Below are 27,977 nucleotides of genomic sequence, written 5' to 3' on the forward strand. Positions count from 1 at the left end.
GCTGAGAGACCAAGAATGTGTTTGTGTATGTCCTTGCCTTTAACATAGTATATTGATTTGTTTTTACACTTGCAGCAGTTACAACAGGCTGTGGAGAAGCGTAATGACATAATTGCCAAGCTCAGCTCCAACCTGCAGGAGGCCCTGGCCAGTAGAGACCAGGTACAGCTGGAGGCACAGAGCCTTGCTGGGCAGATTCAGGGGCTACAGAAACAGCTCCAGCTGGTACGTGTTACTCAAAATGATATGTCTCAGTAAATCCAGACTAGTATTGCACTTTGTCAAAATATCAGTTTGCAAGATTTAATTTTCTGGGTTTTGGGACGAGAACTTCATTTTCACAGCAACTGGGCTTATATCTTTTTTAACTTCTCTTTCACACAGACGAGCGCAGAGTTTCAGCGCATCACAAATCAGTCGGGGCCTGAAGTCCTTAATGCTAATCAACAGCAGCGTCAGCTTGGCCACGACTCCCAAGATGCAGACCTCAATCATAAGGATGCACCATTGGGGAAATCAGGAAGTGCTGGTCTTAGCTCCCAGTCAAGTGTGGAAAGCTTCGTCGCTGACAGTGACACTGAGATGGACTCTGTTCTGCACAACCTGAGGGCTAAGCTGGAAGAGGAAAAGGAGAACAGCCAACGCATATGTGCCGAACTAGCAGAGGAGAGGGAAAATCACCAACAAGTGCTTTCTTTACTTGAGGAGGAAAAGAGAAGCAGGGAAAATGAGCAGAAAGCAAGGGAAGCACAGCTGCAGGACCTCCAGGCCCACCTGAGCCAAGTCCAAACTCAGTGCCTTGAGATGCAACAGTACAAAGAGGAGAAGGAGAAGCTCAACAGAGAAGTTGTGGAGCTGAGGAAAATGCTTCAAGAGGAAGAAGATGCAGTGAGGAGATTCAGTGAGGAGGCAGCCAGCTCTGCCCTTCGCCTCCAGAGCCTTGAGGAGGAAAGAGGGAGGCAAGAGGAGGAGATGAATATGCTGAAAGAGGAGCACAGAGAAGAGGTGGAGAGAGTCAAGCAGCTTTTGGAAGAGAGGGAAAAAGAACTTAAGTTCAGAGAGGAAGAAGTTCTCGGACTTAAAGCTTCCAAGAATCGACAGAACCAAGCAAAAGCTGGTTTTAGTTGTGATGAGAGGATTGATGTAGATGAGGCCAATCTGGAAAGTGGATCTGATCGGGACAGTATGATTGTATCAACAACTGGTGACCTTCTGGAGCGGTACTTGTCTTCAGCTCCCCGTGCACACTCGCAGTCTTCAGTGGTCAATGAAAGCTTTGAACATTGCAGTCAGCTGGACATATCTGCAGAATACAGGTCAGAGGAATGATATTTGTTGTCTGTATGTTTCTGTTTTCTACGCTAAATAGATCCCCTAATTTGTCTCTGTGCCTCTTTCCAGTTTTGAGTTGAACAGTGAAGTGTTGGGCGACCAGCCTCTGCTGTCAATTTCAAACTGTCCCCACGAAGATGATGTTGGAGACTTCCACAACATCCCTCAGTGCTCTCCCGGCATCTCGGTCACCGATGATTCCAATCCTCAGTCTCTGTCTCAGTGGCTTAACATCTCCACATCCGGCAAGCTGGAGATGAGTAACATTTCAGAGCAGCATTTTGAGGAGTCAAGCCTAGACAAAGAGCTGCTAAATCAGCAGTTTGGGGAGCTCCAAGAGGAGCTGGCCCTCAAGGACAGAGACTTGAATTTGTTAGGAGAGGAAATCATCAAGAGTGCTGAAGAGCTGGAGGAAGCCAGGAGCAGGTAATGAGGTTAATTAGAGCATGTGCAGATCCATTTCTTTGCATTACATATTCCAGTTCTGTTTTTATTATATTATAGTTGAATTATTTCTCTGTCCAATGTTTACTTAAATACAATACATCTGCTTTTCGTAGACCAGATCTTCCTTATATTTGTTTAAGTTAACTTAAAATGTTAAAAGTGAATGTACTGGAGTAATTTCATCACTCAATGTTTTATCAACTTGGTAGCTTTTAACTGTCTCTTGTGTGTTCAGGTGGGCCCAAGTAACAGAAGAGCTCAGGCAGGCTCTCTTGGAACTGGAGGAGGAAAAGGAAAAGAGGATACATGTCGAGGAGGAGATGAACTTGAAAGCATATGAACAAGAAAACCTTAAGAACAAACTCTGTGCCTTATTAGAAGAGAGAGAAGAAGAGAAGGCAGTAATGTTGATGGGAAAAGAGGCTGAAATCTCTGCTGAAACATCCCTGCTAGCCCCTGCTACCTTTCCATCAGTGGAGGGAGATAAACTGGTAGGGGAGCTAAAGAAGGAGAAGGAGTCAGCAGCACTCGTGTCTCATCAAAAACAGGAGGAGCTGCTGGTAACGTCTCTGCAGGAGATTAAGCAGACTGCCGAATCGACCAAACAGAGCCCAGAACTCAGAGATGACAACAAGCTGCGAACACTACAGGTATACTAGTATAATAAGCTTTCTAAGAATGTAGAGAAAAAAAATACACTATTTTCTGCGCACATTGCCCTAACCCAATGATGTGTTCTGCTCAGTGTGATTTAGATGAGTGGAAATATTATTCAGCAGCAGCAGCACACAGTGACTGTAATGCACTAAAAGGCTTTAATAAAAGCCAAGACAATGAATTGGTTGGGAAATTAACATGATAAAATGCACCAAAACCTAAAAGAATTTCTGTTTCTTCCCCTTTCAAGGCTCGTTGCGATGATCTCATGTCAGAGTTAGAGGAAACAAAAGTAAGACATGAAACCACATCAGGATTACTAGATGAAAGGACTGTGGAGCTTGACACAGCATTAAAGGAGCTCAAAACTACTCATGCACAGATTCTAACCGTCCAAGCCGAGGTAGATAGACTCCAGGACGAGCTGGAGAAGAGCCACAGCAGTCTCGACCACGCTGAGAAACAGAGAAGGGAACTGGAATCTCAAATTGTCTGCCTGAGAAAAAACCTTGCCAACGTGGAGGAAGGGTTGACCCAGGCCGGCCATGAGAACGAGGAGCACAAGAGAAAGAAAGAAGAAGTGGATGAACAGATTAAAAAGATGGAACAGGTGCTAGAGGAGGAACTTGAACAGTTTGAGAACCTGCTAAAAGCCAAGGATGTTGAGGTGAGAAATGCATATTATAACAGTTTCTTTGAATTAGTTAGAATTGGTGCTCTCCATACAACACCATGAATATGCTAAATCATTTTCACAGTTGGCTGAAGAGAAGGAGAAATGGGAGGAAGAGAGGCAGGAGAAAGAGAAAGAGCTCCTTGATGTGAGGCATGTCCTGGAGGAGCAGAGGAGGGAGAGAGAAGAGGAGGTGAAGGCTCTACTGGAGAAGCATGTCCTGGCTTTGGACGAGGCTACAGAGAGGCTCAGGACGTCTCACCAACAGGGGATTAAAGACCTGATGGATAAACATCAACAAGAGGTGCGATTTAAAACTACAAACTTTAAAGAGCATTCGTTTTACAGTTTTATAGTGGTGCCTATTTTTAAGAATTGGGATGTTAAAAGTTAATTATTAACATTTTGTATTAATCAAACTCCCAGGTCCCATATTTTCTTATTCTCCCAACCAGAGATTGCTTCATATTAGTTATTTATATGTAATGTTTTACAATGTGTGGACCTGAAATCCATTTTCAGGCATGTTGCCTCTCACTATGTAATTTAATACATATTCATATTAAATATTTTTTATCACTGAAATTTAAAGAAAGGATTATGCAGACTTGGTTTTCTCAAGTTTTGTCATTTCCTTGATGTGCCTTGTTGTCTTAAATGTCTAGATTTTGGAGTTGAACACCCACCTGGAGACAAAGCTGCTGGAGCAGGAAGCCACTAAGGAGGAAGAACAGAAGAGACAGATCAGCCTCATCAAACAGGTATTAGAAAAGGCAAAATTTCACCATAGTGCTCAGAATTACTCAAACATCTGGAATCAAACTTTTATATACTTTTTCTGTTGTTTTATATAATTTTTCAGCTTCTGCTATTCTTTTTATTTCCTCCTCTGCAGGTGACTGAGCGTGAGCATGAGAGGATGATGTCAGAGCTGGTTGCCAAACACAATGAGGAGATTAGTCAACTGCGGACAGCGCTCTCCCTGGAGTTGAGAGAGAGCATGGAAGCTGCCCACCAGGCGGAACTGCAGCAGGTTCAGGTATACTATTTACACACCCCCACACACACACTTACTCACTCACAGTGTGACATACTCAACCACACAATGGAGCAAGCACTCTTTTCATGTTCACAGAAATATGGCAATTACAATACATAGGGGAAAGTTACTGTGGTCAACACACTGCTTAAATGGCCATGGATAATAAGAGTGTCAGTTAAATGTCTACATGTATTTCTCTCTGGACATGCTGTCACTACTAGATGCAGGAAAGCTTTGACATGATCTGCACCTTATGTTTTCATTCCCTAAGGCCCAAAAAACCTGTGAGTTTGAAGCATTGCGCCTGAGCCTGACAGACGTCCACATGTCCCAGGTACAGCTTTCTCAGATAAACCTGCAGCAAGACTCTGCTCAGGCCTCCCAGGAGACTTCCCTGTTGCGGGTTGGGCATCAGTCAGAGCTGGACCTAATCAGACTGCAGAACCAGGAGCAGCAGGAGAGACTGCTTGAGCTGCATCACAGAGACATGGGTGAGTCTGAGTGCTTTATGCATTCAGCCAGTGTTCTTCTTTATGTTTTCCTTTAAGTGCAATTAACTTATATGCTCTTATGGATGTGGTAACTCGCCCTCATTTGTTTAGAAGCGTGTTCAGGAAAAACTACAGTGACAGATGTATTTTTTGATGTAGATGAATCCTTTCATTTGTGTCGTATATTTATGTTCAGATGAGTTGAAGCAGCAGTGGGAGACTTGTGTTGCTCAGGAAAGAGCTTTCATGGAGGAAAAGCAGGTCAAAGACATACAGGTAAAGCTTTATAGAAAAATTGTCCTTCTAATATTGCATTTGGTCATGCAGTTCTGTGATTTATTGACCAAATTGAAGTCATTTGAATTATTTATTTCAGTTAATCATGTTCTTTTCTTCTCACAGACTCTAAGGTCAAAGTGGGTGAAGGAAGCTGAAAGCACCCAGTCAACCCTCCAGAAATCTCTCTCAGAGACACAGGACAGCCTTACTAGCACCCAGACAGAACTTGCCAACACTCAGGCCTCCCTCACCCAGACCAACAAAACTCTCACTGAAGCCCAGGCAGCTCTTTCCCAGACCCAGTCAGAGCTGTGGGATTCAAAGGCCAGGTTGGAGGAGGTCCAGAACTCCAGTAAGGAGCAGAACCAGAAACTAGAGGAGGAACTGAAACAGGCCTGGACTGACAGGGATGCCGCTGCCCGTGAGTCGCATTCCTCTACATTCCTGCCTGACTCCTGCTCTCCCCACTCAGTGCACAATTCCACCAACACAGGAAACCTAATTACCGTCTGCAAATATCAGAGATTTGCACTATAGTTATTTTGATTTATGATATTGCTTTAAGCTCATTTTGCAAGCAGTGTATATATTGTGTCCTATAATATAAAAAGGTTCAAGCTTTTCTCTTTTGTGAATGCTGTTTAGGTACTCTGGAGGAGTTGGTTTCTAGTCACAAGGCAGTGCTGCAGGAGAAAGAACAGCAAGCACTCCACCTAGAGGAGACAGAACAGCAACTGCAGCAGGAGGTGAGTTCACAGGAGCACAATAAGTGAAATTGGAGTAACAGGAAACACACAAATATTCAAATCAAAGCTTACAATACTTCCTCTGTGCCAACCAGGTATTGCGCCTACAAGAGGAGAAGGCCTTGCTGAAACAGAGTTCACAGCAGGAAGTAGGTCAGCTGTGGACCCAGCTGGAGTGCATGAGGGCTAGTCGTCAAGAGTTGGGAGGTAAGATTGATAAATCTGCGTGACGGCTAAGTACTTAATGTCCATCTACTCGAATTTATAAAAACTTAAAATAAACAAATAAATAAAATGCTACTTATGTACAGTATGTGGGGCATGTTTAGAATATCTTTTTTTCATGGCCTGTCTGCTGACAATGATGAAATGTGATATTATAGAGGAAGGGGTAAACAAAATAACTTCAGTCTCAGACATCAGTTGCATGTGTACATTTCAAATAACATATTTTTTTCTGTTTTTGTTATCTACCTTATCGTCCCACAGAGCTGAAGGAGCAGCTGCTAGCTCGCTCATCTCGTGTTGATGACATGGAGCGCCTGAAGACAGAATTTAATGAACAAAAACAAGAAATCAAAGAGCAGAATGAGGCTGAGCTCGAAAGCCTGAGGAGGTATGTGTGCACAAACAGGCTTCATGTTTTTATTTACACAGTCTTTGTGCAAATCAGTTCAGTAAACAACAGTGTAACCTTGTATTTTGTTCATGATATGTCAGTCTTTAGCTTCCCACTTTCACACAAGACCCCTTGAAAATTATGCACATTTTACTGCACTCCTCCTTCAGGTACTTTGAGCAGCGGTTGCGATCAGCAGAGGAGAGCTACAGAGAGGAAATTGCTCTGCTCCAGCTGAGGCTGGTAGAACGTGCCTTGGAAGAATCCGTGCTTAAAACCGCAGATGACAGGTATGCCTGCAGATCAGCGTCTAAGACCAGATATGTGTGCTGCTAACCTTGATTAAGGTCTTTTAATATCCGTGCCTTTGGTCTCTGTTTCAGTTTCATATCTCAAGGTCAAGCTGAAGCTGAAGATGAAAAAGATGATGTGCCAGAGAAACACAAGGTAACACATGATGCACACATTATCTTTGCAAATGAATAACGTCAACATTTTAAAGCCTGCTGTCATCAGATAAATGTGGAGCATGGAGTCTGACATTTTGAAACCACTGACCAAGTTAAAAAGTTGCTTAATAGTATTATTATGCACATTTCTGCAGTTATTTTTGTGTTCTTCATTACAAAGTATTTTAAGCATCATGTTATGTCTCATACAGGAAAATCTTGAGAGTTTGCACCTGGAGCTGGAGGAGAAACATTCAACAGAGCTGGCCAGCCTACGATCCTCTCTGGCTCTTTCCTTTAAGGAAGAGCTGCAGCAGGTCAGACACACGAACCTGGTCCCTCCATCCTTCAGTTTTTTCTCCTTTTTTCCAAAAATAATTTAAAATTTTTGGAACATAGTGTCCTGCCCCTTTCATTTATTAGTTTTATGTCATTACATGTGCTTTAGGTGCGTTCAGACCTCACAGACTATTACTATGAAGAACTGCAGGAGATGAAGACTCGTCATGCCCTGGAGCTAGAGCAGCACAGAGCCAAACTCTCTGACCGTCACCTACAAGGTACTTTTTGCATACATGTAAAACATTTGCAGGTTGGTATCAAAAGGTAGGCAAGTTAAAAAATATATCCTTTTAATTGTCTTTCTAATAGACCTCACCAGAGTCCGTTTGGAGGTGGCAAGACAGGTTGAGGTGAGAAGATAATCAATTACTCTGTGCTTCAAATTACCCACTGAATTCATTGGCCATATCATGAAAAACGATTGTAATTTTGATAGGTGGAGGTTGAACAGAGGATGTGGTGTCATACTGAGGAGCTGCAGGCAAGAATGACGATCATCCACACCCTAGAAAACAAACTGGCTGACTTGAGTAAACAGCATGAAGCAGAAATGTCGAACAACACACAGAAGGTAAAAAAAGACAATTATTATTATATCATTATTTATATATAAATAATATTTATTATAATTTTTTTATACATTTTTATTTTTTATTATTATTTTAAGGCAAAAAATATTTACTAGTACAACAAAACGTATTTACTAGTACAGTATGATCATTTCAAAGCATAGTGTTGAAAACTTGAAATGCTGTCAGTTGAAGCAGGAGTTTGCTGGGGAGCTCGTTCATCTTGAGGAAGCTCTGAAACTGGAGGAGGTGAAGAAGATGAGAGAAGAGCTACAAGAGAAGCATGAAGCTGAGCTCTCTGCCTTGAAGACAGACCTTGAGAAAGAGACCGAGAAGGAGAGAACATGCTTGGAAAAAGCACTCAAGGAAGAGAGGGAGAAGTTGAAGTCTCTACAGGCTGCTCTGGACAACAATGACAGTAAGATCATTTGGCAGATATCAAAGGAAAACAATAGTTACATTGATTTGATTAGATCTGTTTGTTATAACTTCCACTAGTTGTTCTCCCTCAATTTTGTGTAACACATTGTGTTTTAGGCCCACAGGTCCTATTAGTGAGCCAGAGACTGGAGGCCCAGTATAACTGTGACCTGCAAAAGGCAAAAAGCTGCATGGCAACAGAAATCAAGGAACTCACTGTTCTCCTCCAGGAGCAGAGTAAGGAGCAGCTATGCCAAGCAGAAGAGAGGTGAGTAAGCCCAGCTGGAGGTCAATGATTAGAACCTGAAACCCAGGTTTCTTTTGTCACTATGTTAAGCAAATTGGTTATTAAACAGTCAATGTAATAAAACAGTCAATGTAATAAAAAAACATAACATAAAGCTGAATAACTGCATATACATATTAAATTATTTGCCATATTTATTTTGTACCTTCATCATTTTTGTCGTAAAGTAAAAAAAAGTTAATGTTCAACACAATTTCCTGGTGTGAAGTGGAATCTCTCTCTTCTCCTCTTTAAAATTGTTGTGACCTTTTCTTTTGAACACCAACATTTCAGCTGCTGTGTTGCTTTCATGTTCTGACCTAACCTAATGTTATGCACTATGATAAATCCCTGGTTACTTTCCTTAAATCTTATGAAAAAAAGCTTTTGAAATCTGCAGTTTCATCCCCTCTGCTTTTAGGTAGATTTAATGTTCTGTGAGTTAAGTGATTCTGTGGTTGTGTTCAGGTTTCAAGAGGAAAAAGCAGCATTGGAGCAGTGTTTGGCCCAGAAATATGAAATCTCTTTGGCAGAGCTTAAGAACAAACATCAAACTGAGCTGGAACACGACAAAGCATCACTCCTGAATAAACACTCCCAAGAGATGGACACACTCAATGCCAAACACAAAGCCCAGCTCGATTCACTCAGTACCAGTCACAGAGATCAGCTTTCAGCAATGGCCGCTGAGCTTGAATCCAAGCACAACGCTGAGCTTGTTGCCTTGGAAGCGGCCCTCAATTCCAAACGAAAGACAGACCTTGAAAGTCTTGAGGCTGTCTGTCAAGAAACCAGTCAAGCTCAACTTGAAGCTCTAGAGGCAGAGCTGGCTCGCAAACACCAGGAAGATAAGGATGAATTGGAAAAGAGGATGCTGGGTAATATGGACACTTTAGAGGCCACATACCTGAAAGAAGTTCAAGTAAGAACACACAATTTATAGAAAGTAAAACACAATGTCAATCCTTATGCGGGCAGTCCTTAAAATGCCTTCAAATCCTTACAATGACCATATTGTGTATTTTTCTCTGTTTGTAAGTACTTGAGTACCTTTTTTTAATGCCATTGTCTTTTTAATCTCAGACATTGCGTGATGAAATAGTGCAGCTTGAAGAGAGACACTGTCAAGATGTTAATAGTCAGAAGTCAGAGCATCAGCAGATAATGGAGCATCACATCGCAGAGCAGCTGTCCGTCAGGGAGGACCTGAGGAAGGAGCTGGCTCACCTGCACATGGAGAAGTTCAGCGCCATGGCAGCAGAGCTAAGCCACGTTCACAAGGTGAGAAAAGATGCTGGGTTGTTGATCCCCAGGCTGCTCTTGAACATATATAACAAGTAAGAAGTAACTGTCCACTTTTAATATGAATGTCTGTAACAAGGAGATTGTCTTATGATTAAAACCAACTTGGAACAGCATGAAAATGAGTTTCTATACTTCATGATTGTTTTTACAGACTGAGCTGTCTGCTCAGAAAGAGGCCTTAGATGCTGAACACTGCAGAGCTCTGGAGACCCTTAAGAAGCAGGTACCTATCCAGTCATCTCTACATGATTCTCTTAAAACTGCCTGGGAGCAACAATTAAACATGTGAATTTAATAGCTTGTCATAATAGGATAGTGGTCTCACTAAATGAGAATATTGCGGTGATTATCCACCATATACTGGCACTGCAGACTCGCCATCAATTCTCTATGATAGAATACAAATGATAAAGAAATGTAGAGATATATATATTAGAAATCTATTAGTTTGGGGGCAAATCTGTTTAGGTGACATGCCCGAATAAAGATGAGAAAGATGCAGCTGGATTACATTGACTAGACTTGATATATCTTTTGCAATTAATGGGATACTTAATGTATTCATTTCACAAATGCCTTTTTTTAATTTAAGTTTATTTTAGTGATAATTTGCCAGCTGTTGCTATATTATATACATTATATTGCTGCAAATGAATCTAATTGAGTGTGAAGTATTTTCAAATCCACAAAAAACACCATCTTTCCTGATTTCCAGTTTGATGTTGTATTAATGTTCACTTGTCTTGACATCATGTGCACTTTCTCAGGTTTTGGAGCTGGAGAAACAACACAGCACTGCTCTTCAGGAACTCTCTCATTCCTACACTGCTGAGAAGGAGAAACTCGTCGGACAACATGAACTCCAGCTACAGGTATGTGTTTACTGCCTGTGTCTGAATCTGTGTCTTTCATAGCAGGAATGAACATCCCTTGTTCTGTCTGGCGAGCTGTTTTTAAGCAGTTGTCACTGGAGTTCTTGTCTGTGGCTCTTACAGCCCATTAGAGAAGGGATTACACAGAGTCATTGTTCATCCTTCATAATGATGTATTTGTGTGAAGAGGCGTATTTATTTGGATTTTCATTTTCATTTTATAATGAATGTGAGCATTTGACCATCTGTGTATTGATGGTATTAAATAAAATACGCTTGTCTTCCATATTAGGAGTTGAGGAGCATCTCTGCACGAGAATTGGAGGCATGTCGCAGGGAGGTGGAAGAGGAGTCGACAAGGCAGCGCCAGCACTTCCTAGAAGAGGCGGAGCTCCTCAAAGTCCAATCAGAGGAGAGGCTGCAGGACAGGATTAATCAGCTGAAGGTAAAAAGAGGGAGCTGTTTAAGTGAAATGGGGGGGGGGGGTGCTGCCTTTTCTTAAAGAACCTTTTGTGACAATCATGTTTTTTCTGAATGTAATAAATTCAGTAAATATGAAATATATTATAATGGTATTTCCCAATTCTTAAAAAAAAAAAAAAGTTGTATATTTATTCGACTGTGAGTGCCTTTTGGAAATGCTGTTATGTAATAGCTCTGGATTATTAAGAGCTGTAGAGTGTATGTGTGTTGTGGCGTTGCCCTTTCTAAGCTTCAGCTGCACCAGTCCTAGTGTTAGGTCTTCCTCTTGGACTCTGTCCCACTGGAGCTTTATTCAAACCCAGTTTCCACATAATCCAACCATCATCATATATGTAGATATGTTCCTGTCCGTCTGTTTCTCTGCTCTCTGATTCTGTGTGCTGCTGAGCTGTGCGTGTGCTTGTGGTGCAACCATCTGAACAGTGGCTAAATGGGATGTATCTAAGCTTTTTATCCTCTGATGCAGAAGGTTTTAAGGCTGAAGGTACTTTTTTTTTTTTTTTTTTTTTTAAGCATTTAAACATCTGAAATGGGCAGCAGTCAGCCATAAGCCCAATGAGACATGGCCAGAGGTCTCTGTAGCTGGGGAACAAATAAATATACTCTGTCCTTTTTATGGTGGTGATCTGCACCTTTTTTTTCTTTTTTTTTAATTCATGCGTTTCTGCTTCCTTTGAAGACTGAGTTTGAAGAGCAGAAGGAGGCGGAGCTTGAGGACCTGAGGCGGAGCTTCACATCTGAACAAGAGGAGAAGGAGCGCACCTACACCGGCAAAATGAGCCAGCTCACTGCCCAGCTGCAGCAACTAGATGCTGTGGTAGCCCAGGTACCACACACACTCTCACACACACGTGCGCAAAAATACCCAACCCAGTCCATTATTTTTATACGTTTTACTTTTTTTTTTCCAGTTCAAATTAAAAGAGTTGAGTATGAACCTATTATTGACTGTACAATAGGCAAGACTAGACAGGTCTCAGACAAAGGTGTTGTATCATGGGTAACACATGTTGAGGTTTATAGGAAAGTCTAAAGGTGACAAAAAAGACTTGGAACCGAAAGACAGTCCTAGGTTTAGAGAGAAGAATAGAAGAGAAGAGAAGAATATTGCTACTAAGGCGTAACATCCACGCTATATATTTTCATCAAGTATCATCCAGCATAGGATTACATCTTTTTAAAGAGATTATCACGTTCATGAAAGTGTGTGCGTGTCCCTCGCTTGAAGCAGGTCAGATGGCAAAATAATCTGTAAAGTCAAATGCAAAGCCTCATCTCTCTCTCTTTCTATTCATTTTTATATTCTGCTTATTCTGTTAGAAGTCAGTGGAGTAAAGCTGTTTTTTGTTGTTTGGTTGTTGTGGAGACACTGAAACTTTTATGTTTGTTATCCCCCTGGTTACTGATCAGGTAAATAATCAGTACACTACTAAAATGTCTTGTTTCTTTCCAAAAAAAACTGTTTGGACTTCATATAAATGTGTAGTGAATCACTACTATTCTTATGCTAATGCTAAATGTTGTTTTAACAATCATTATGTATGTATATATTTTGTTTCCATGGCACCTGCCCAGCTTGGCTTGTTCATAGTGAAATATTAACACTCAAACACCCTCAACCCCCCCATGAGGTTAGAAACGGCTCTGAAGAGAGGTTGGGAGGGTGCTGTTGTCTGGGCAACAGCATTGTTTTGTTGAGGCAGGTGGTTGCATGAGGAGCGTTTGGGAGGGAGAGGGAAAAAGAGAGGGAAGACATGGTGAAAGGAGAGGGATAGAATGGGCTGCCTGAAGAAGGAAAGGTAAGAAAATTCAGTTCAGATCTGGAAGAAAACTACTCCCACACCGACTTGGCGCTTAAGCGGAGCATTTCTGCCAAGGATGCCTGATGACTACAGTCAGTATATCTGTGTACATACATGCATTATGCCGATTTTTAAGGATTGTGTGTTTTCTGAAAGTGTTATATTTTATCTTTTTGGTTTGCTGGTTGTCGACTCTGGAAAAAGTGTGTTTCTCTGTGAGGACAAACATCTGGTTTATATTCCCTTTTTGTACAGAACATACCTTCTGCTTTTGTCATGTTCTTGGCTCTGATAACACTTTGATGAACTTCATTATGAGTAAAGCATAAAAACAGTTAAGTACATCATGCTATATTATTGATATGAGACATGTTGTAAAGGAGAAGAGTTGAGTGGCATATCTTATTTTTGGTGGATTTAGATAGACGCTCACACTGGTCTGTACCCTGCTGCTCAAAGCTAGAAGTGGATGCTTTTTTTTTTTATAAACACAGCAAGATGGTAATGAGCCAGTGTTTGAATTAGATTCAGTTGGATTTTGAACTTCTTGCCATCCCTGTTTTTAGTTTGTTGTTTCTGGCAGTTCCCTTTTAGGAATTTACTCCCTTTGGATGTAAGATCTTTGGACCTCTTTAAAAAGCAGCTTGAGTCCCACCCGTTGACGCTAGTCTAGTCTTTTTATGTTTCCGCCGACGATAGTTGAGGCCAGAGGCATTATGTTTTTAAGTTGTTAGTCTGTCCCATTCTTGTGAACGTGATATCTCAGGGGCACCTTCCGGGAATTTCTTCAAATTTGGCACAAACGTCAACTTGGACTCTGGATGAACTGATTAGATTTACATGGACAAAGCTCAAAGTCACTGTGACCTCACTAAACACAATTTTGGCCGTAACTCATACCAATTCATACGCTAATTATGGCAAAGTTTCACACAAATGTCTAATAGGATAAAATGAAAGATCAACTCCACTGACAAAGTTCTTTAAAACACTGTTTTGTCAATTATTCAACGCTGTAACTCTCACATTTGGTGAGATACTGAATTGGTGACACTAATCTTGGGGCCCGTATTGAAACTGTGGTGATTGTAAAGATCCTGCTGGGTTGAAGACGTGTGTGTGAAACATTGACGTTTTAGAATAGGTAGCTTCTTTGCAGCACCATTCATATCTGAAACATTGCCTCAGTGTCACAGCTACGGCTTTGACAAACATTTGAACACATAGAAGGAAAATACAATAGATGCCCTTTTTTTATTAAATTCTTTCAAAGTCTTCAAAACTGATATTATGAATCTGGACAGACATGGATGTAAACTGCAACTTGACTAACCCTTTTAATGTGAGGCAGTTTCTGACACTTAACCCTAACACTCTGCACACATAGATATGTTGTAAACGAGCACAGCAGAGGAGAAATATATTATAAGGCTTGTGTTAATATTGGTAGAATTTACAAGCTCTCCTTTGTCCATTACTTTCTCTCCTCAGCTGCGAGCAGAGGTCGGCTGTCTGCAGGGAGAGTTAGAAGGGAAGCGTGCCGAGATGGACACCCTGGACACCCTCCTCCAAAGAAGGGAACGAGAGAGTCAGGAAGGAGGCAACCTTCTTAAGATGCTCACTGACGACCTACAGATGGCTAAAGAGGAAAGGTAAATACGTTCAGTGTTGGTTCTTTCATATGTGGACTAGTCATCAGTTAGTGCTGATTAATTAACCCTGGGGAATTGTGGATTTCTCATTTCAATATTCCACATCAGGCACTTTTAATTTGCAACCTGAGACTTTTTTATGTATCCGAAAAAACTTGAAATTAGTTGTATCCGTTGTGACTTATTATTTTGGTTGTTACTTTGGCTTATTTTTCTTAACCTCTCTATAAACCTCTCTGTATTTGTTTGTATGAATAAGTGTTTAAATCTCTTGTTCTCCCAGACGTAGCCTCCACCAGGCCAATGACAAGCTGAAGAAGGTGCTGATTGAGATGCTTCGCTGCACCATTGCAACAGAAGAACTTATTGGACAAAAGATTAGTGCGAGAACCAAAACCTCTGAGCAGGCGGCCCATCAGAGAAGCGCAACGGGGAACAAAGAGACTCAAGAATCAGGTCTGTGAACTTTTGATTCATGTTTAATTTTAGAAAATGTGTAGATCTTCACTGAGGTTTTATTAAACATACAAATGCATGGTGTCGATTCCTGATTAGATAAACTGAATATTTGCATTCATGCATCAGGTAATTCTGACCTGTTTTTGTTTTAAAGGTATTTCAGTTGCGGATATGTCAGCGGAGGACATGGAGCTGACACATCTACTCTGTGAGAGCCTGCTCGTTTCAGACACACAGATCAACCCTGGAGGGGAGGAAGCAGCTCTGAATGCCTGCAGCAGACTTCGTCACACTGTAGACACACTACTGGAGCTGCTCAACCACGCCAACACACAGGTAAAGCATATATTAGACCAATAAATACTCCTAGATGTGTTTCTCAAGAATCATATTCACAGCAGAAATGTTTACACTCTCTTCTCAAGCAAAAAACCTCTCTTATAATCTTGGGTTTCTTACTTGTTTCTCTAGCTGGAGCAGACTCATGATGTCCACCTCTCTCTTGAGGAAAAGTTCTCCCAGGGCAGAGAAGACTCCGCCCAACTCCTTGAGCAGCACAAGCTCTTATTGGAGCAGCTTGATCAGGAGGCGAAGCTGAAGAGTCAACTCCAGCTGGAGCTCCACAAGTCAGAGGGTGAGTGCTGTGTCCTGTTTGGCAGCACAAGAGCGAAGTCAAGTAAAGCCAAGTTACAGTAGTTAATCCACTAGCTGTTAACACTCCTTGCTGTTCTGGGAGTTTTCCAAGTTACGCAGTCGACTAACCTCAACAATCTGTGAGGCTGAGTGTAAGTATCTCAAACATGTCCTTTCTTCCCTTCACATGAATTCTTCTAATGTGTTCAGGGCTACTGGACGGCTACGTGGCTGAAAAAGCCATCATGGAGGAAACTCTGCTGCAGAAGGAGGGACAAGAGGAGAGACTAGTGAAGGAGCTGGAGGACCTTAAGCTGAAGCTGCACCAGATGCAGGGCTTCAAGACGGAGCTGGACAACCTTAGAGCGAAGCATCAGGAGCTCAGTGAGGAGCATGCAATTCTCCTGCGTCAGAAGGAACATCTCTCAGCTGATCTGGGAGAAAGGGAGAAAGGTGAGCGGTACCCAAGAAGTACATCATGATTCCTACGTCTTGGTCTGCATAAAAATGTTATGTGACCTCATTAGTGAGCTTGACCACACGCTTATGTAATGTCTGTGCTCAGATGTGTCTTCTCTCCGTAGGCCATTGGCTCAATTTAGATCCTGACGCAGGTTTGTGGGTCAGAGTGGAGTATGAGTGTGATGAGGGGGGGTAGGGATGAATATGCAGTGTATTTGCTGTGCTGTGTGAGGTTGCGCTCTGTAACACTGCCATTGCCAGTAGATAGTAGCAAAGGCTCTTGGAGTGCTGTGTCTTTTTTTTCCTAATTATTTTATCTCTTAAACATGTTTTAGATTAGAGAATGCAAAGTATGTGTTTAAACGAGTCATCTATGCCTTCCCTGACTTTAATGCTGTGTGTGTGTGTGTCTGTGTGTCTGTTATGTATTTACACAAAAATATTTTCTCTTATTTTTTTAAGCTTTACTGGCAGAGGCAGAGCGTTTGACCCAGGACAGGCTGGACTTGCAGCGGCAGGCTGAGAAGGACCACAGCACTCTGTCACTGCGCCTCAGGGCCCTGGAGAGGGAGCTAGAAGAGCAAGAAACAAAGGGCCTGGAGACAGAGCTGCACCACAAGACCAACACTGAAGACCTCAACCAGCGCGTCCAAGCACTCGAAAAGTTGTTGAAACACAACCGGCAGTTTATAGAGGTGAGTTTTTACTTCTTTAAAATCTGAACGCTTATTTAAAATGATCTCTTTAAAAATGTAATTCTTTATAACTAATTTGCATGTGTTCTTTCTTTATTACGCATTCAGGAACAAGCTGTTGAGCGTGAGCATGAAAGAGACGAGTTCCAGCAGGAGATCCGAAGGCTGGAGGCCCAACTCAGACAGACGGCCAGCGGGGATGTCAAAGGACACAGGGTGAGGTGCATTCATGTGATGGGAAGTATATATGTATAGTAGCCTGAAGGGGAACTGTTTCAGATTTTCAGCACTCTGTTACGTTGTTCCATAATTAGAATAGCTGGGGTTTTTTTTTTTTACAGTATCACACAAAATGCTTTCATTTCTAGATACAGGAGGACCGTAAAAGTGCCTAGAATTTGCAGTATTTGAGCTTTTTGGTGTGTTTGCTGTGCTGAGTGTGTAGTGTACTGCTGTTTGGATTGTAAACCATTACTACTTACAGAGGTTGAAGTGATGAATGTATTGTTTGTTTGCCAACGAGCCTGACTTTTGCCATGTGTTTATCCCTGTGCTGAACGGATTGCTGTAGTTTGAGGACTTGGTTCTGCAGGTATGAATTCGAACAGTAGCCCACTTCTCCTAGCTCCTCTGACTCTGTGCATGGCGTGTATTCTACACCATTATTTCTGTGCAATCATCCGTAGATACATTTTAGTGCTTATGCTTCTACATTCATTCCCATTTCATCATCCATTTGCTGATATTCATTTGCCTCTGTTCCTCACTTCATTGCTATTTCACCTCCATCTTACCACTCTCTGGAATGGCATGACTTCAACAATCAGTACCAGTGGCTGCAGAACCGGAATGGCTTATTTAGCTGAAAATTATGTCGTTTTTTACATATGCAAATCACTGTGCTGCTTATAACTCTTGACACCTGTTATACAAAATGTTGTCCCCTGAATATGTCTGTAGGTGGAGAGTCTACAAGCCATCATCAAAGACAAGACAGAGGACCACGTCTCCTTGATCGCAGCCAATCAGCAAGCACAGCGCGATCTCACCGAACGCAACGAGGAGATAGACAAGCTAGCTGGACGAATCAGAGAGCTTGAGCAGGCGTTGCTCAACAGTGCGGAGAGTAACAGATCTGTTAGTCAACTTGAACAAGAGCTTAACAGAGTCAAGTTGAGAGAACAGGAGCTCACACAAGTAAGAACAAATGCAAACGTCAAATTAAATTGACTTAAGTGTCAGTTTGTGCCCTTACTTTTTCCCTCATGAATTCACCCGTGACCCATCTACTCCTTCTGTCAGGATAAACAGGCGCTGGAGCAGCAGCAGCTGTCCAGCAGGCTTCAGATCTCAGCCCTGCAGTCTAAGCTGGATGAGACAAGACACTGTTACCTTGACAATGCACGTGACCCCACCCAGGAGCTCAGGGATGCCCTGGACACTGCTCAGCAGAGCCTACAGGGCAAAGAGCAAGAGGTCTGTAAGATCTTTATACAAATATTTGTAGCTGAGATGGTTTGGGCTGATTGTTGGTCGATGATTGGTGCAACTGGCTGTAGTGCCACCTTGTGGTACCAATCTGAACATGTAGACAGACTTAATCTGTTTTTTATAAACCACCAGAAGGACTAAAAATCTGTGCAGAAAATTATGTTACCAGTATAGAATTCAGATTATAATAATCATATCTTGTTTAATCAGTAATGTTATGTTTCTTAGGTTGAAGGCCTGTTCAGTCAGCTGGAAAATGTGCAGAGGGACTTGAGCATCAAAGAGGTCGAGCTGAAACACCTTACGTTACAGCTGGAGATGCTGACCAACCGGAACACAACTCATGTTAATGAGCTTCATGAACAGATTGCTGTCCTTAGGGTAAGTGCTACTTGTCTTCATAATGAACTGTTGTGTTTTAAATTAGTTACATAATAAGTGATATTTACTTATATTTAGACAATAGCTATATAAGCTCTTCTTCTGGAGGGAGAGAATTTGGCTTGAAGTATGTTATTTGTTGTTTCTGAAGCTTTGCCCAAGAAAAGTCTTTTTCAATTGTTGAACATTCTGTGGGAAAAAATACGCAAATTACTCCTATGTTTGGAGTTGTGTTTGATCTGGTGTACAATAATTATACATGGAGAGAAATGTTTACAATCTGAGAACAGATAAAAGCATATTCCAGTGTAATTTTTAGCCTCCCATTGTGGATGTGTTTTTTATTTCTTTTATGTTTCAAAGGGCTTCATGTTTGTATGATTTTGATTATTTTATGTTCTTTCTCTGTAAATCTAAATAAAAAGAGACTTACAATAATGTTCAACTCCACTTGCAGGAGAACGTGTCTTCCCTCACTGTTCTCAAGGAGACAGAGGAACAGAGGGAGGCAGACGACACAGAGGAAGAGACCCTCCCCTCAGCACTACTCCAGGAGAAAAACCATGAGATCGACCACCTCACCGATGAGATCCAAAGACTAGAACAAGAACTAGAGAACACCGGGGATACCAAGGCTTTGGAGGCTGAGCTTGAGGATCTGCGTTCGCAGGTTGAACATCTTCAGTATGAAGTCACAAGAGTACGCGAGGACAAGCAGGAAGAGGAGGAGCGTCTTCATGAGGTCATCAGCACACTGCAGGCAGAGCTTGCCACACTGGGCCCCAACCTACATGAAGTCAGCGACTCTCAGGATGGCGACAGCATCAATCCCTCGCCTGCTCCCAGCCCCGAACCTCACCACTACACCATCCAAGAAGAGAGACGAGGAGAGCCAAACAGCCTGAAGCAAGAACTCAGCCTGAGTCATTCTTCGTCCTCTCGCTCCCTTCGGTCTCGTCTCAAGGCCCTTCAGAGTCAGTTGGAGACCGCAGTGGCAGAGAAAGAGGGAGTGGAGCGCCTGCTGCTCACTCAGGAGGAAGAGTACCGAGGACACGGGGAGGAGTTTGGAAGGAGGCTGAAAGCTGAGCGAGAGAAGGCAGATGAGCTCCAAAGACTCCTCGTTCTCAAGGAAGCTGAGCTGGAGGAGATTAAAGCTCAGGTAGAAGAAGAGAAAGAGAACAGGAAAATATCTGAGGAGAAGAGGGACAGCTTGAAAAATCAAGCCCAGGAGGAGGAGCTCGCCCTGCAAGAGGAGAAAGCCCACCTCAGTTCTCTGGTTATGGAACTCCAAAAGAAAGAACAGGAGATGGTGAGAGAGATTGAGACTCTGCAAACGAAGGAGCAGGAGATGAAAAAAGAAATCGGTGCCCTCAGAGAAACCAGTCACACTCTGGAGAGACAAGTCCAGGATATCAGGGCCGAGGTAGCAGACATGGAAGAGCTGGTCACTGAGGAGAGGGCAAAGGTCCAAACCCTTGAGACTGTGAAGGGGGAGCTGTTTGACGAACGTGAGGCCTTGAGGAGGAGGGAGGTGAAACTGCAGGAGGAAATTGAAAGGCTCAGACAGGAAGTCAATTCACTGAGAGCCCGTATTGAGGACATGACCCTTCAGTTCAGTGAAAAGGAAGTCAGTGAAAAAGAGGCTCAAAAGGAGGTGCTGGTAAGTGTTAAATGTTACAATGATCAACATGAAGCATTGTGTGGGATTAAATATCAAAGTGGTGGTCCTGTTTAATTCATAAAGAACTTTGTATTTTTAGTTTACATTTGGATCATAACCCAAAACTGAAAAATACCAACACCATATTGAAACCTGATGTCACTCATTAAAAGACATGTCAAACGCCAGCATAATATACAAAATGTATTAGGAACACCAATCCAATACAACAGCCATAAATTCTACTTATACAAAGGTTATACATTTTCAATTTATGTTAACACTGTCAGAAAGGTGATAATTCTACTTCATGTTTAATTGAGGTCATAGTGGGTGCTTAGGGCATATTGGTCTGCAAGTGTTCCCAAAATTTGAGGTGAGGGGCACAAAATAGTACAAAACAACAGTACAGAACCACAATAATAAACATCAATAAGCATAAGTAGAATGATCAACTTTCGGACGATGTCAACAAAAACTGAAACTGCATAACCTTCATTAAAGTAGAATTCATGGCAAAACTGTTTCATTACAGTACATCGCACAGGTGTTCCTAATAAAGTGCTCATTGAGTGTAAATAGTAATTTGTGGCTCTTGAAACATTTTGTCAACTTAACAGGCCTTACATTTTCAATGACAGGTGTTGAAGAAGCATATAAATATTATTATATCAGTACATATGCAATACTGCTAATGTACCTGTTCACAAAATGAATGCTTTAAATGTGGTCAGAAGGAGGAGAAAAGATAAATACTGTCGTATCAACATTGATTAAAATCTGAGGCCTGGTCACTCTGCTAAGTTAAACAGATAAACAGAGTGAAATTGTCTTTTTCTTAAGTCCAAGTTACAAGTTTGAAGGGTTTCTCTTTCTAAAGTTGCCCGATAACTCAGTGAACCTGCTTCAACAGGCCCCAAATACAGAGCCCCAGGTTCTGACAGGAAATGGCTTGCTGCCACTCGGTTTTTTGGGTTGTTTTTTCTTTTTTCTTTTTGCTAGTAGGCAGCGGTGTGAGCTGCAAATACCACATCTGGCTATAGTTAGTGCCGATTACGCATGATCACAGCGTCGCAGCAGAATCTTACTCACACGGAGGAAGTGACATTAAAATGAGGAAGAAGAGGAAACTTTTTGGTAGCTGTTCTTTTTAAAGCTCTTGTGCACTTTATTTTTCATTTGTTAACATTTTGTCCTGGCAGGATGTGGTAAGAAGCGGTTGTTAGAAAAGAAAACATGGAGGCTGTAATGGATGTGTTGGGCTGCTGCTTGTCTCTGCAGTCTGAGCTGTTTCTGACGAGTGTTTTTAGGATATGTAGCCTTCGTTCAGCGTGCACAGGGATTATCAACCGGTGGATACAAAATAATCAATCGGATGTTTAACTCTGCATTACAGCATGCACATGTGGTACTTGTTAAACTGCTGTTGTAACTCCGGTTATGTGACGCTCTTACATATGTGGAAAAAAAACTGAAAACTACTCTGTCAGCAAAACAAGGTAAAACAGTTGGTGTGTGGATGCAAAGTTTTTGTGAATACTTGTCAAAAGAACGTTACGTCATGTTGAAACTAGAAGCTTATAATGCTCTTTTCTCCTAGACCAATGCTGAGGTGACTCTGGCTAAAGCAGACGCTGCCTTGAGACAGAAGGAGACAGAGCTAGCCACACTCGGGGCAGAGCATCAGGGTCTGAGGGCGGAGCTGACTGCAGCGAAGCAGGGATTGAGTATCAGTACAGAAAAGGCTGAGAAACTACATGAGGAAGGAAAGGTGGGCAATTAATATGTGCACTGAATATCAGATACAGTTGAGTTAATCTGTTTTTCAATCTCTGCATGGATTTATTTCAGGAAGTGTCTATTGTGAGATTTATGTGGCAATATGGGGTTTAGTATGAGTATGTTTGACAGCTGGATTTACTGTCCCTCATTCCCGTCTTGTCAGACTAAAGACCGTGCCCTAGCTGACCTGGAGGCTGATAACCAACAGCTGAAAGCGGAGCTTCAGCGTTTGCAGGAGGACCTGTCTGTACAGGAAGAGGAACTGGCCTATCAGCAAAGAGAACTACAGCAACTCAGACAACACTATCACCAGCAGGACATACTTCCTCACCATCAAGGATACTCAGAAAAGGGTGAGTACTTATTAATGACGCTTCATACATTTACTCTGATTTTAAATCTTTTAATGTCTAATGATGTGAGGTCAGCTGGCTTTATTGTACTAAGAATGTAGTGATGTTAGTGGCGTAATTCAGTATTCGAACCAATAGCAAACATACAGATACATTGACGTGCTGCTTTAATGTAGCAGATGTTACAGATGTTTATAATGTGGGTGTAACCACATTATTAACACATCTGTAACTACTTTTACTTCCTTCTATTGATTTTTATTTGTTGATTAAATTAATAAGAAAATAAATTGACAATTTTAACTTTTTGGCTGCTTTTCTCTGTTATATATTTATGTAAATTGATTATTATTGGGTTTTGAAGAGTTTGTTGGACAAAACTTTGTATTGAAAAACAAATTGGAAAAAAAGAAGTTGTAGACTAATAATAAAAAAATATTGGTTAATTAGTACTGAAATTACATAATAAATAAAAGGATTAATTTGTATAATTCATTTGTATGCTTATCACATGATTGTTAAGTTTGACAGTACTGAGGTGTAAAGGTCAGAAAGATGATGGCATCATAACAAAAATATGTCCTTTTTATAATATACTTTTTTTTTTTTTTTTTTTTTTTAATGAGTTAGATTCTCACAGAGCTTTCGAAGAAGTTGTGAGCGTCTCTCGTGATGAAGCCTCTCTGAGCTCTCCGGAGGTTTTAAGGAGACTCGAATGTTCTGAGGACAGACTACCAGAACGGTTCCACACATCAGTTCTCGGCTCTCGTCTGTCCGACCTGAGCGGTATGAACAGCTCATGCCTGGATCTCCCCCAAGCCCACACCTCTCCCAGGATTGTGATGGAGCCACCGCACTCCAGGACCATCACCCCAGATCCAACCACACAGAGCACCCACTCACCAGGCTCCATGTCGGTGTCTGACAACTTCTCCATGCTGGATTCACTGGACACTGACAAAGTATGTAAACCGTAAACCATTTCATACATATGACATACAAGATTGTTAATGTGGCTAAATATCATTTTTTGTGATTTCCTTTTTCTCTTAGGTGCATGACTTGAAAGATCTCGATCTAACAGCGCCTTCATCTCCTCTGGGCTCCACCTCATCCTTGTCCGCTCCAGAATGGGCCAGTGACGGATATGGCAGCAGTGAGTATCGCCACACTCAGCCTTTTGTATTTTTCTAACAAATCTGGCAAAAAAGTATTGATCATAAACTCTCTGGCTGTTCAGATGTGAGCTCAGAGTTGGGTGCCAGGCTCAGACTCGAGCTGGAACAGACGGAAAGGCTAGATGCTCAGTTTATTGAGTATCTCCGCTGCCGAGGCATGAACCCCACTGCTAACACAGACAGTGCTGCAGGCAGTATGAGCTATAGCGATGACCTGCTGTCACCTGAGCTTCAGGTACGCTTCACACACACACACACACACACACATACACATATATACACATACACACAAAGTCATTTTATTGACATTAAGCTTCAGTTTTACTGACTTTTTTCCTCTCATTTCTCTGCAGGGTCTGTTGAAGAAAGTCTATCAAGAAAGCTGCAGAATCCTCACTTTGTCCCAACGTCGTACCACTTCCTCATCCCACCCATATATTCCAGACTTAACAGCCCTCTCCTTGCATCAGACGCACCATTACTCTGAAGAAAGCTCCACTCTACTGGACCAACGGGACAAATCCTCCTCCAACCCCCCCATGAGCTGGCAGCAGGAGAAGAGGGCGCTGCAGGAGACTGTGATCGCTCTCAGAGAGCTGCTCTGTCGAATGGCACAGAGACACACTCATGTGAGTTTTTGTAGTTTCAAAGACAGAACATTACACATTACAAATTTAATTTGACATATACAATGGTGTTAGTTAACTGGATGTGTTTTATTGCCAATCTTACAGTAAATATTAAAAGACTTAATATGAGAGGGAATTTGTTCTGCAGTTCCCTTGAGTGATCCGTGCTGATAATTTCTGTTTTCTTCCTCAGACTGACTACAGAGGTGATGATGACTGGCACAGAGAGCAGCTACACACTATTGGACAGGTTGAATCTCAACTGAGAGCTGAGCTAGAGGAGAGCCACAAACAGCTGAAATGTGCCCATGACACTCAGCAAGAGCAAAAGGACAAAATGCAGTCACTCAGGTATACAACATATATTCAGTAAAAGCCCACAAGCTTCATTTTTCCATTATATATCAGACACGAATCAACATATAATAAACAAACAAGGCACTTTCAATGTATGGTGTCAATAATATTAGTTACACTCACCTCATTTTATTCATTTTGCCAATTTTTGAAGTTATCATCTTGATCCAATCTCCCAGTGTTTTTTATGTATCCTAAATTTGTGCAGTTGAAGCATTAAAGTGTCTTTATTTTATGAAATAGAAGTTTCTCTGTATTTAAAATAACTTGGAATATTTTATTTATTTGAATTAAGTTTTTAATGGCTGTGTTTATAGTTTATAGTTTATAGTTGTTATAGTTTATTAGCTTAACCAAATAGATCCCCATACTGTAATGACCTTCATCACATGGTGTAATCTTTCCTCATCATGTTTATGTCACATTCACACAAGCTACCAAATGCAGTGTAAAGTAAGGTTATAATTGTGTGTTTCATCATTTTTCCTCCAGGCTGGCTGTAGAGGAGGGTGAGGGAGCTCTGAGGGCAGAGCAGACCAGAGTCCAGGAGATCCAGCAACAACTGGAGCATGAGAGAGATCTGAGTCTTCGTAGGGAAAGAGAGGAGGAGCAGAGGAGAGAGGTAAACATGGACTTAAAAACATGTGTCCTGAATAAAATAAAAAATAAGCACAGAAAACTAAACTACTACATTTGATGTATTATTAATATATGGTAATATTCACCTAGACCTTTTCTTTTGATGGAGTGTGTGAAAAATCCAAGTAGCGAGAATGTAGTTGAGCTTTCCCTTTTTTTTATACACTGAAATACCTTCCTCTTCCTTCACCAGGCTATTCAGGTATCTTCAGAACAGCAGAGGTCAGAGGTCATGGCTCTGAAGGGTCAGGTGGAGCAAGGGAGAGTGGCATGCAGCAACCTCAGACGCGAGCTTCAGATAGAACAGTCCCGCAGTGTGCTGCTCGAGAAACGCCTAGATGACACCCAGAAGGAGCTCGAAGATGAACGCCAACGCTGCACACACCAACAAGATCTCAACATACAAGAGAAGACCCGTCTTGAGCGCCTCCTGACTGAGGAGCAATCTCAGCTGGCCGAAATTCACTCTAAGCTCTCTAATGCTCACAGGAAGCTGGATGAAGAGCGAGAGCGTTGCTCCAGGCAACTGGATGAGATCAGCCGCAGACATGAAGCGGACGCAGCCAGGGACGGAAAGTTAATCTCTGACATGCGCGCCCAGCTGGAGCAGGAGCGACGGCAAGGGGAGGAGCTGGCAGTCTTGATGAACAAGCTGAGAGCTGAGCTGCTGCAGAGCAAAAGGAAATGGGAAGAGGAGGACAAAGTGAGGGAGGAGCAGCAGAGGGAGCAGGTCGCAACCCACCATCGCAAAGCCATGGAGACCTTGAAGGAGCAGAGAGAGGAAGCCAGCCGAGCTTTGGAGGAGGAGCGCAAGCGATCCAGACACCAAGGAGCGGAACTGGCGGAGCTGAAGGAGAATCTCCGACTGCTCAAGGACAAGGAAAGGGAGAGGGAAGAGCAATGGGAGAGAGAGAGGAGGAAGGGGAGGCAAGAGCAGATGGAGAGGGAGAGACGACAGGAGAAGACCAACAGCAAACTGGTAAGACATCAGCAACCTTGTTCTTCCACTTCTCTACTGCACTCGCCATCATATTTGATAATAAGATCATCTTTTCGGTGGTACTCAAACACTTCTAAATTTGTCTGACTTCAGTGTGAGTTGGAGTTGTTGAGGCAGCAGGACCAGCAACGCATGCAGGAGCTGCAGCGCACTCTGGCAGAGCTCGAAAGGGAAGAGAGAGAGATGGCTGCTCAGAGGCTGTCTGGACGAGCAGCAGCACATCAACACAAGGCTTCAACTTCACAGCATCTCCACGGTAACTTCCAGACTGACAGTATCCAGGCCGGCAGCTCGCAACAAAACCAGCAGGTACACTTTTGTTAAAGTCTCTTGCTCATGTTTGATGTCTTTTGTCAAGGTGTTGCAGCGGCTCCTCCAGCTAAATGTTTTATTTGTAAAATTGCTTTTCTCACCGTAGATGTCGTCGTCGTCATCCACTCTGCTGGAGAAGTTGTTGAGCGAGAACTCGGAGTTGACGGAGCGCGTGACATCAGTGAGTCAGGAGAGATCCACCCTCAAACTTAAACTCGCCTGCCTGGAGCGACAGCTGCGCCGCACGGAGAACGAGCTCGCCAAGGTCACCACAGAAACTGAAAACAGACCCATCAGTGACTCGACCAGCCACGGAAAGGTCAGTCAAAACCACATTCTAATGTACACAGTATTGGAAATAGTTGGGACATGATTACCACGTAAGACAAAGAAAAGCATGAAATAATCACATTTGAGAAGCTGAAAATGAACTACTGGTAATCACTGCAGCTCTAAACATAGCAATGAAAATAATGACAACTTTTTTTGTTTTTTTTGCAGGTGCAGCGTTTATATGAGCGCTACCTGCGTGCTGAGAGCTTCAGGAAAGCTCTGGTGTACCAGAAGCGGTATTTGCTGCTGCTGTTAGGAGGTTTCCAGGAGTGCGAGCAAGCCACGTTGTGTCTCATCGCCCATATGGGAGCACGGCCGTCACCCCAACTCTCCTCCCAGCATAGACCCCTCAGGCGATTCAGGGCTGCTGTACGAGTAGTCATCGCAGTTTCAAGGTAGGAAGCATACAGGATGTAAAGGTTTAATACAAAGCGGAGTTTCCTGCACAATTAAAACTCACAATTTTTTCTTTTTTTCTTTTTTTTAGAATGAAGTTCCTAACCAGGAAATGGCAGAGAGCCATCAGAAGGGTGTCTGTGTCTGGGACTGTCAATGGGCATGCTCCAGGTCAGCTCACTGAACTTTTTTTTCATCTTTCTTTCAACATGCATGACATGACTATTTGTGTGTGTTGGTGGGTGACTCTGAACATCTATCACAGGGTCTAAAGCTGAGGTTTTAAGGCAACAACAGCCAAGATCGAATTCTGATTCGCCACCAAACAGAGACAGCAGTGCCGGCCACAGAGACACCGTTTCTGCTCTCGTCCCACCCAGCAAATCTCCCTTCAGATTGAACAACAGGTTTGGTCTCCTACTCAACAAAGACTTTCAGCTCAAAATTTAGAAACTTTACACATATTAGAACTGAACTGAAGTATTTTTTTTCTTAAATGAGATTGCCTCTTTCTGCAGGGCGTACTCCAGCTCCACTCTGGCCTCGGGGCATTCGGGGGGAACATCTCAGGATCCAGAAAAAACCCTGACTGAATATATCCAACATCTTGAGAAAGTCCAGCAGCGTTTGGGTGGGGCCAGGCAAGGTGAGCAGATTAAAGGTGGGGAGCACCGGGTGAATTCAAGGTAGAAGATGAAGTTGAATGCACCGAGGTGGAGGAAATTAATACAGTTATCAATTTGATGCACAC

The 27,977-nt window shown here is 42.4% G+C and overlaps 1 protein-coding gene across 1 annotated transcript in view; it reads left to right on the forward strand.

Moving 5' to 3' along the window:
- The window catches only part of pcnt (pericentrin), a 36,734-nt gene that overhangs the window by 5,528 nt on the left and 3,229 nt on the right, over positions 1 to 27,977 (forward strand). Inside the window, exons 4-58 of the mRNA XM_053335663.1 lie at positions 76 to 225; positions 385 to 1,316; positions 1,402 to 1,758; positions 2,015 to 2,429; positions 2,687 to 3,103; positions 3,195 to 3,413; positions 3,775 to 3,870; positions 4,005 to 4,148; positions 4,423 to 4,642; positions 4,839 to 4,918; positions 5,045 to 5,342; positions 5,567 to 5,667; positions 5,763 to 5,874; positions 6,157 to 6,283; positions 6,457 to 6,576; positions 6,670 to 6,733; positions 6,948 to 7,052; positions 7,184 to 7,295; positions 7,387 to 7,427; positions 7,514 to 7,648; positions 7,836 to 8,064; positions 8,184 to 8,334; positions 8,821 to 9,274; positions 9,436 to 9,633; positions 9,809 to 9,880; positions 10,425 to 10,529; positions 10,822 to 10,974; positions 11,692 to 11,838; positions 14,306 to 14,466; positions 14,750 to 14,922; positions 15,080 to 15,261; positions 15,397 to 15,559; positions 15,769 to 16,011; positions 16,483 to 16,715; positions 16,824 to 16,931; positions 17,287 to 17,307; positions 17,676 to 17,912; positions 18,018 to 18,191; positions 18,435 to 18,587; positions 19,045 to 20,247; positions 21,848 to 22,018; positions 22,193 to 22,382; positions 23,013 to 23,344; positions 23,436 to 23,538; positions 23,623 to 23,795; positions 23,914 to 24,189; positions 24,383 to 24,540; positions 25,039 to 25,168; positions 25,379 to 26,164; positions 26,279 to 26,494; positions 26,604 to 26,816; positions 26,999 to 27,225; positions 27,318 to 27,397; positions 27,492 to 27,633; positions 27,745 to 27,872. Coding sequence (XP_053191638.1) covers positions 76 to 225; positions 385 to 1,316; positions 1,402 to 1,758; positions 2,015 to 2,429; positions 2,687 to 3,103; positions 3,195 to 3,413; positions 3,775 to 3,870; positions 4,005 to 4,148; positions 4,423 to 4,642; positions 4,839 to 4,918; positions 5,045 to 5,342; positions 5,567 to 5,667; positions 5,763 to 5,874; positions 6,157 to 6,283; positions 6,457 to 6,576; positions 6,670 to 6,733; positions 6,948 to 7,052; positions 7,184 to 7,295; positions 7,387 to 7,427; positions 7,514 to 7,648; positions 7,836 to 8,064; positions 8,184 to 8,334; positions 8,821 to 9,274; positions 9,436 to 9,633; positions 9,809 to 9,880; positions 10,425 to 10,529; positions 10,822 to 10,974; positions 11,692 to 11,838; positions 14,306 to 14,466; positions 14,750 to 14,922; positions 15,080 to 15,261; positions 15,397 to 15,559; positions 15,769 to 16,011; positions 16,483 to 16,715; positions 16,824 to 16,931; positions 17,287 to 17,307; positions 17,676 to 17,912; positions 18,018 to 18,191; positions 18,435 to 18,587; positions 19,045 to 20,247; positions 21,848 to 22,018; positions 22,193 to 22,382; positions 23,013 to 23,344; positions 23,436 to 23,538; positions 23,623 to 23,795; positions 23,914 to 24,189; positions 24,383 to 24,540; positions 25,039 to 25,168; positions 25,379 to 26,164; positions 26,279 to 26,494; positions 26,604 to 26,816; positions 26,999 to 27,225; positions 27,318 to 27,397; positions 27,492 to 27,633; positions 27,745 to 27,872 — 12,130 coding nt within the window. The remainder of the gene's footprint in view (positions 1 to 75; positions 226 to 384; positions 1,317 to 1,401; positions 1,759 to 2,014; positions 2,430 to 2,686; positions 3,104 to 3,194; positions 3,414 to 3,774; positions 3,871 to 4,004; positions 4,149 to 4,422; positions 4,643 to 4,838; positions 4,919 to 5,044; positions 5,343 to 5,566; positions 5,668 to 5,762; positions 5,875 to 6,156; positions 6,284 to 6,456; positions 6,577 to 6,669; positions 6,734 to 6,947; positions 7,053 to 7,183; positions 7,296 to 7,386; positions 7,428 to 7,513; positions 7,649 to 7,835; positions 8,065 to 8,183; positions 8,335 to 8,820; positions 9,275 to 9,435; positions 9,634 to 9,808; positions 9,881 to 10,424; positions 10,530 to 10,821; positions 10,975 to 11,691; positions 11,839 to 14,305; positions 14,467 to 14,749; positions 14,923 to 15,079; positions 15,262 to 15,396; positions 15,560 to 15,768; positions 16,012 to 16,482; positions 16,716 to 16,823; positions 16,932 to 17,286; positions 17,308 to 17,675; positions 17,913 to 18,017; positions 18,192 to 18,434; positions 18,588 to 19,044; positions 20,248 to 21,847; positions 22,019 to 22,192; positions 22,383 to 23,012; positions 23,345 to 23,435; positions 23,539 to 23,622; positions 23,796 to 23,913; positions 24,190 to 24,382; positions 24,541 to 25,038; positions 25,169 to 25,378; positions 26,165 to 26,278; positions 26,495 to 26,603; positions 26,817 to 26,998; positions 27,226 to 27,317; positions 27,398 to 27,491; positions 27,634 to 27,744; positions 27,873 to 27,977) is intronic.

The sequence above is a fragment of the Scomber japonicus genome, chromosome 16 (genome assembly GCF_027409825.1).
Source record: "Scomber japonicus isolate fScoJap1 chromosome 16, fScoJap1.pri, whole genome shotgun sequence".
In the NCBI taxonomy this organism is placed as follows: Eukaryota; Metazoa; Chordata; class Actinopteri; order Scombriformes; family Scombridae; genus Scomber; species Scomber japonicus.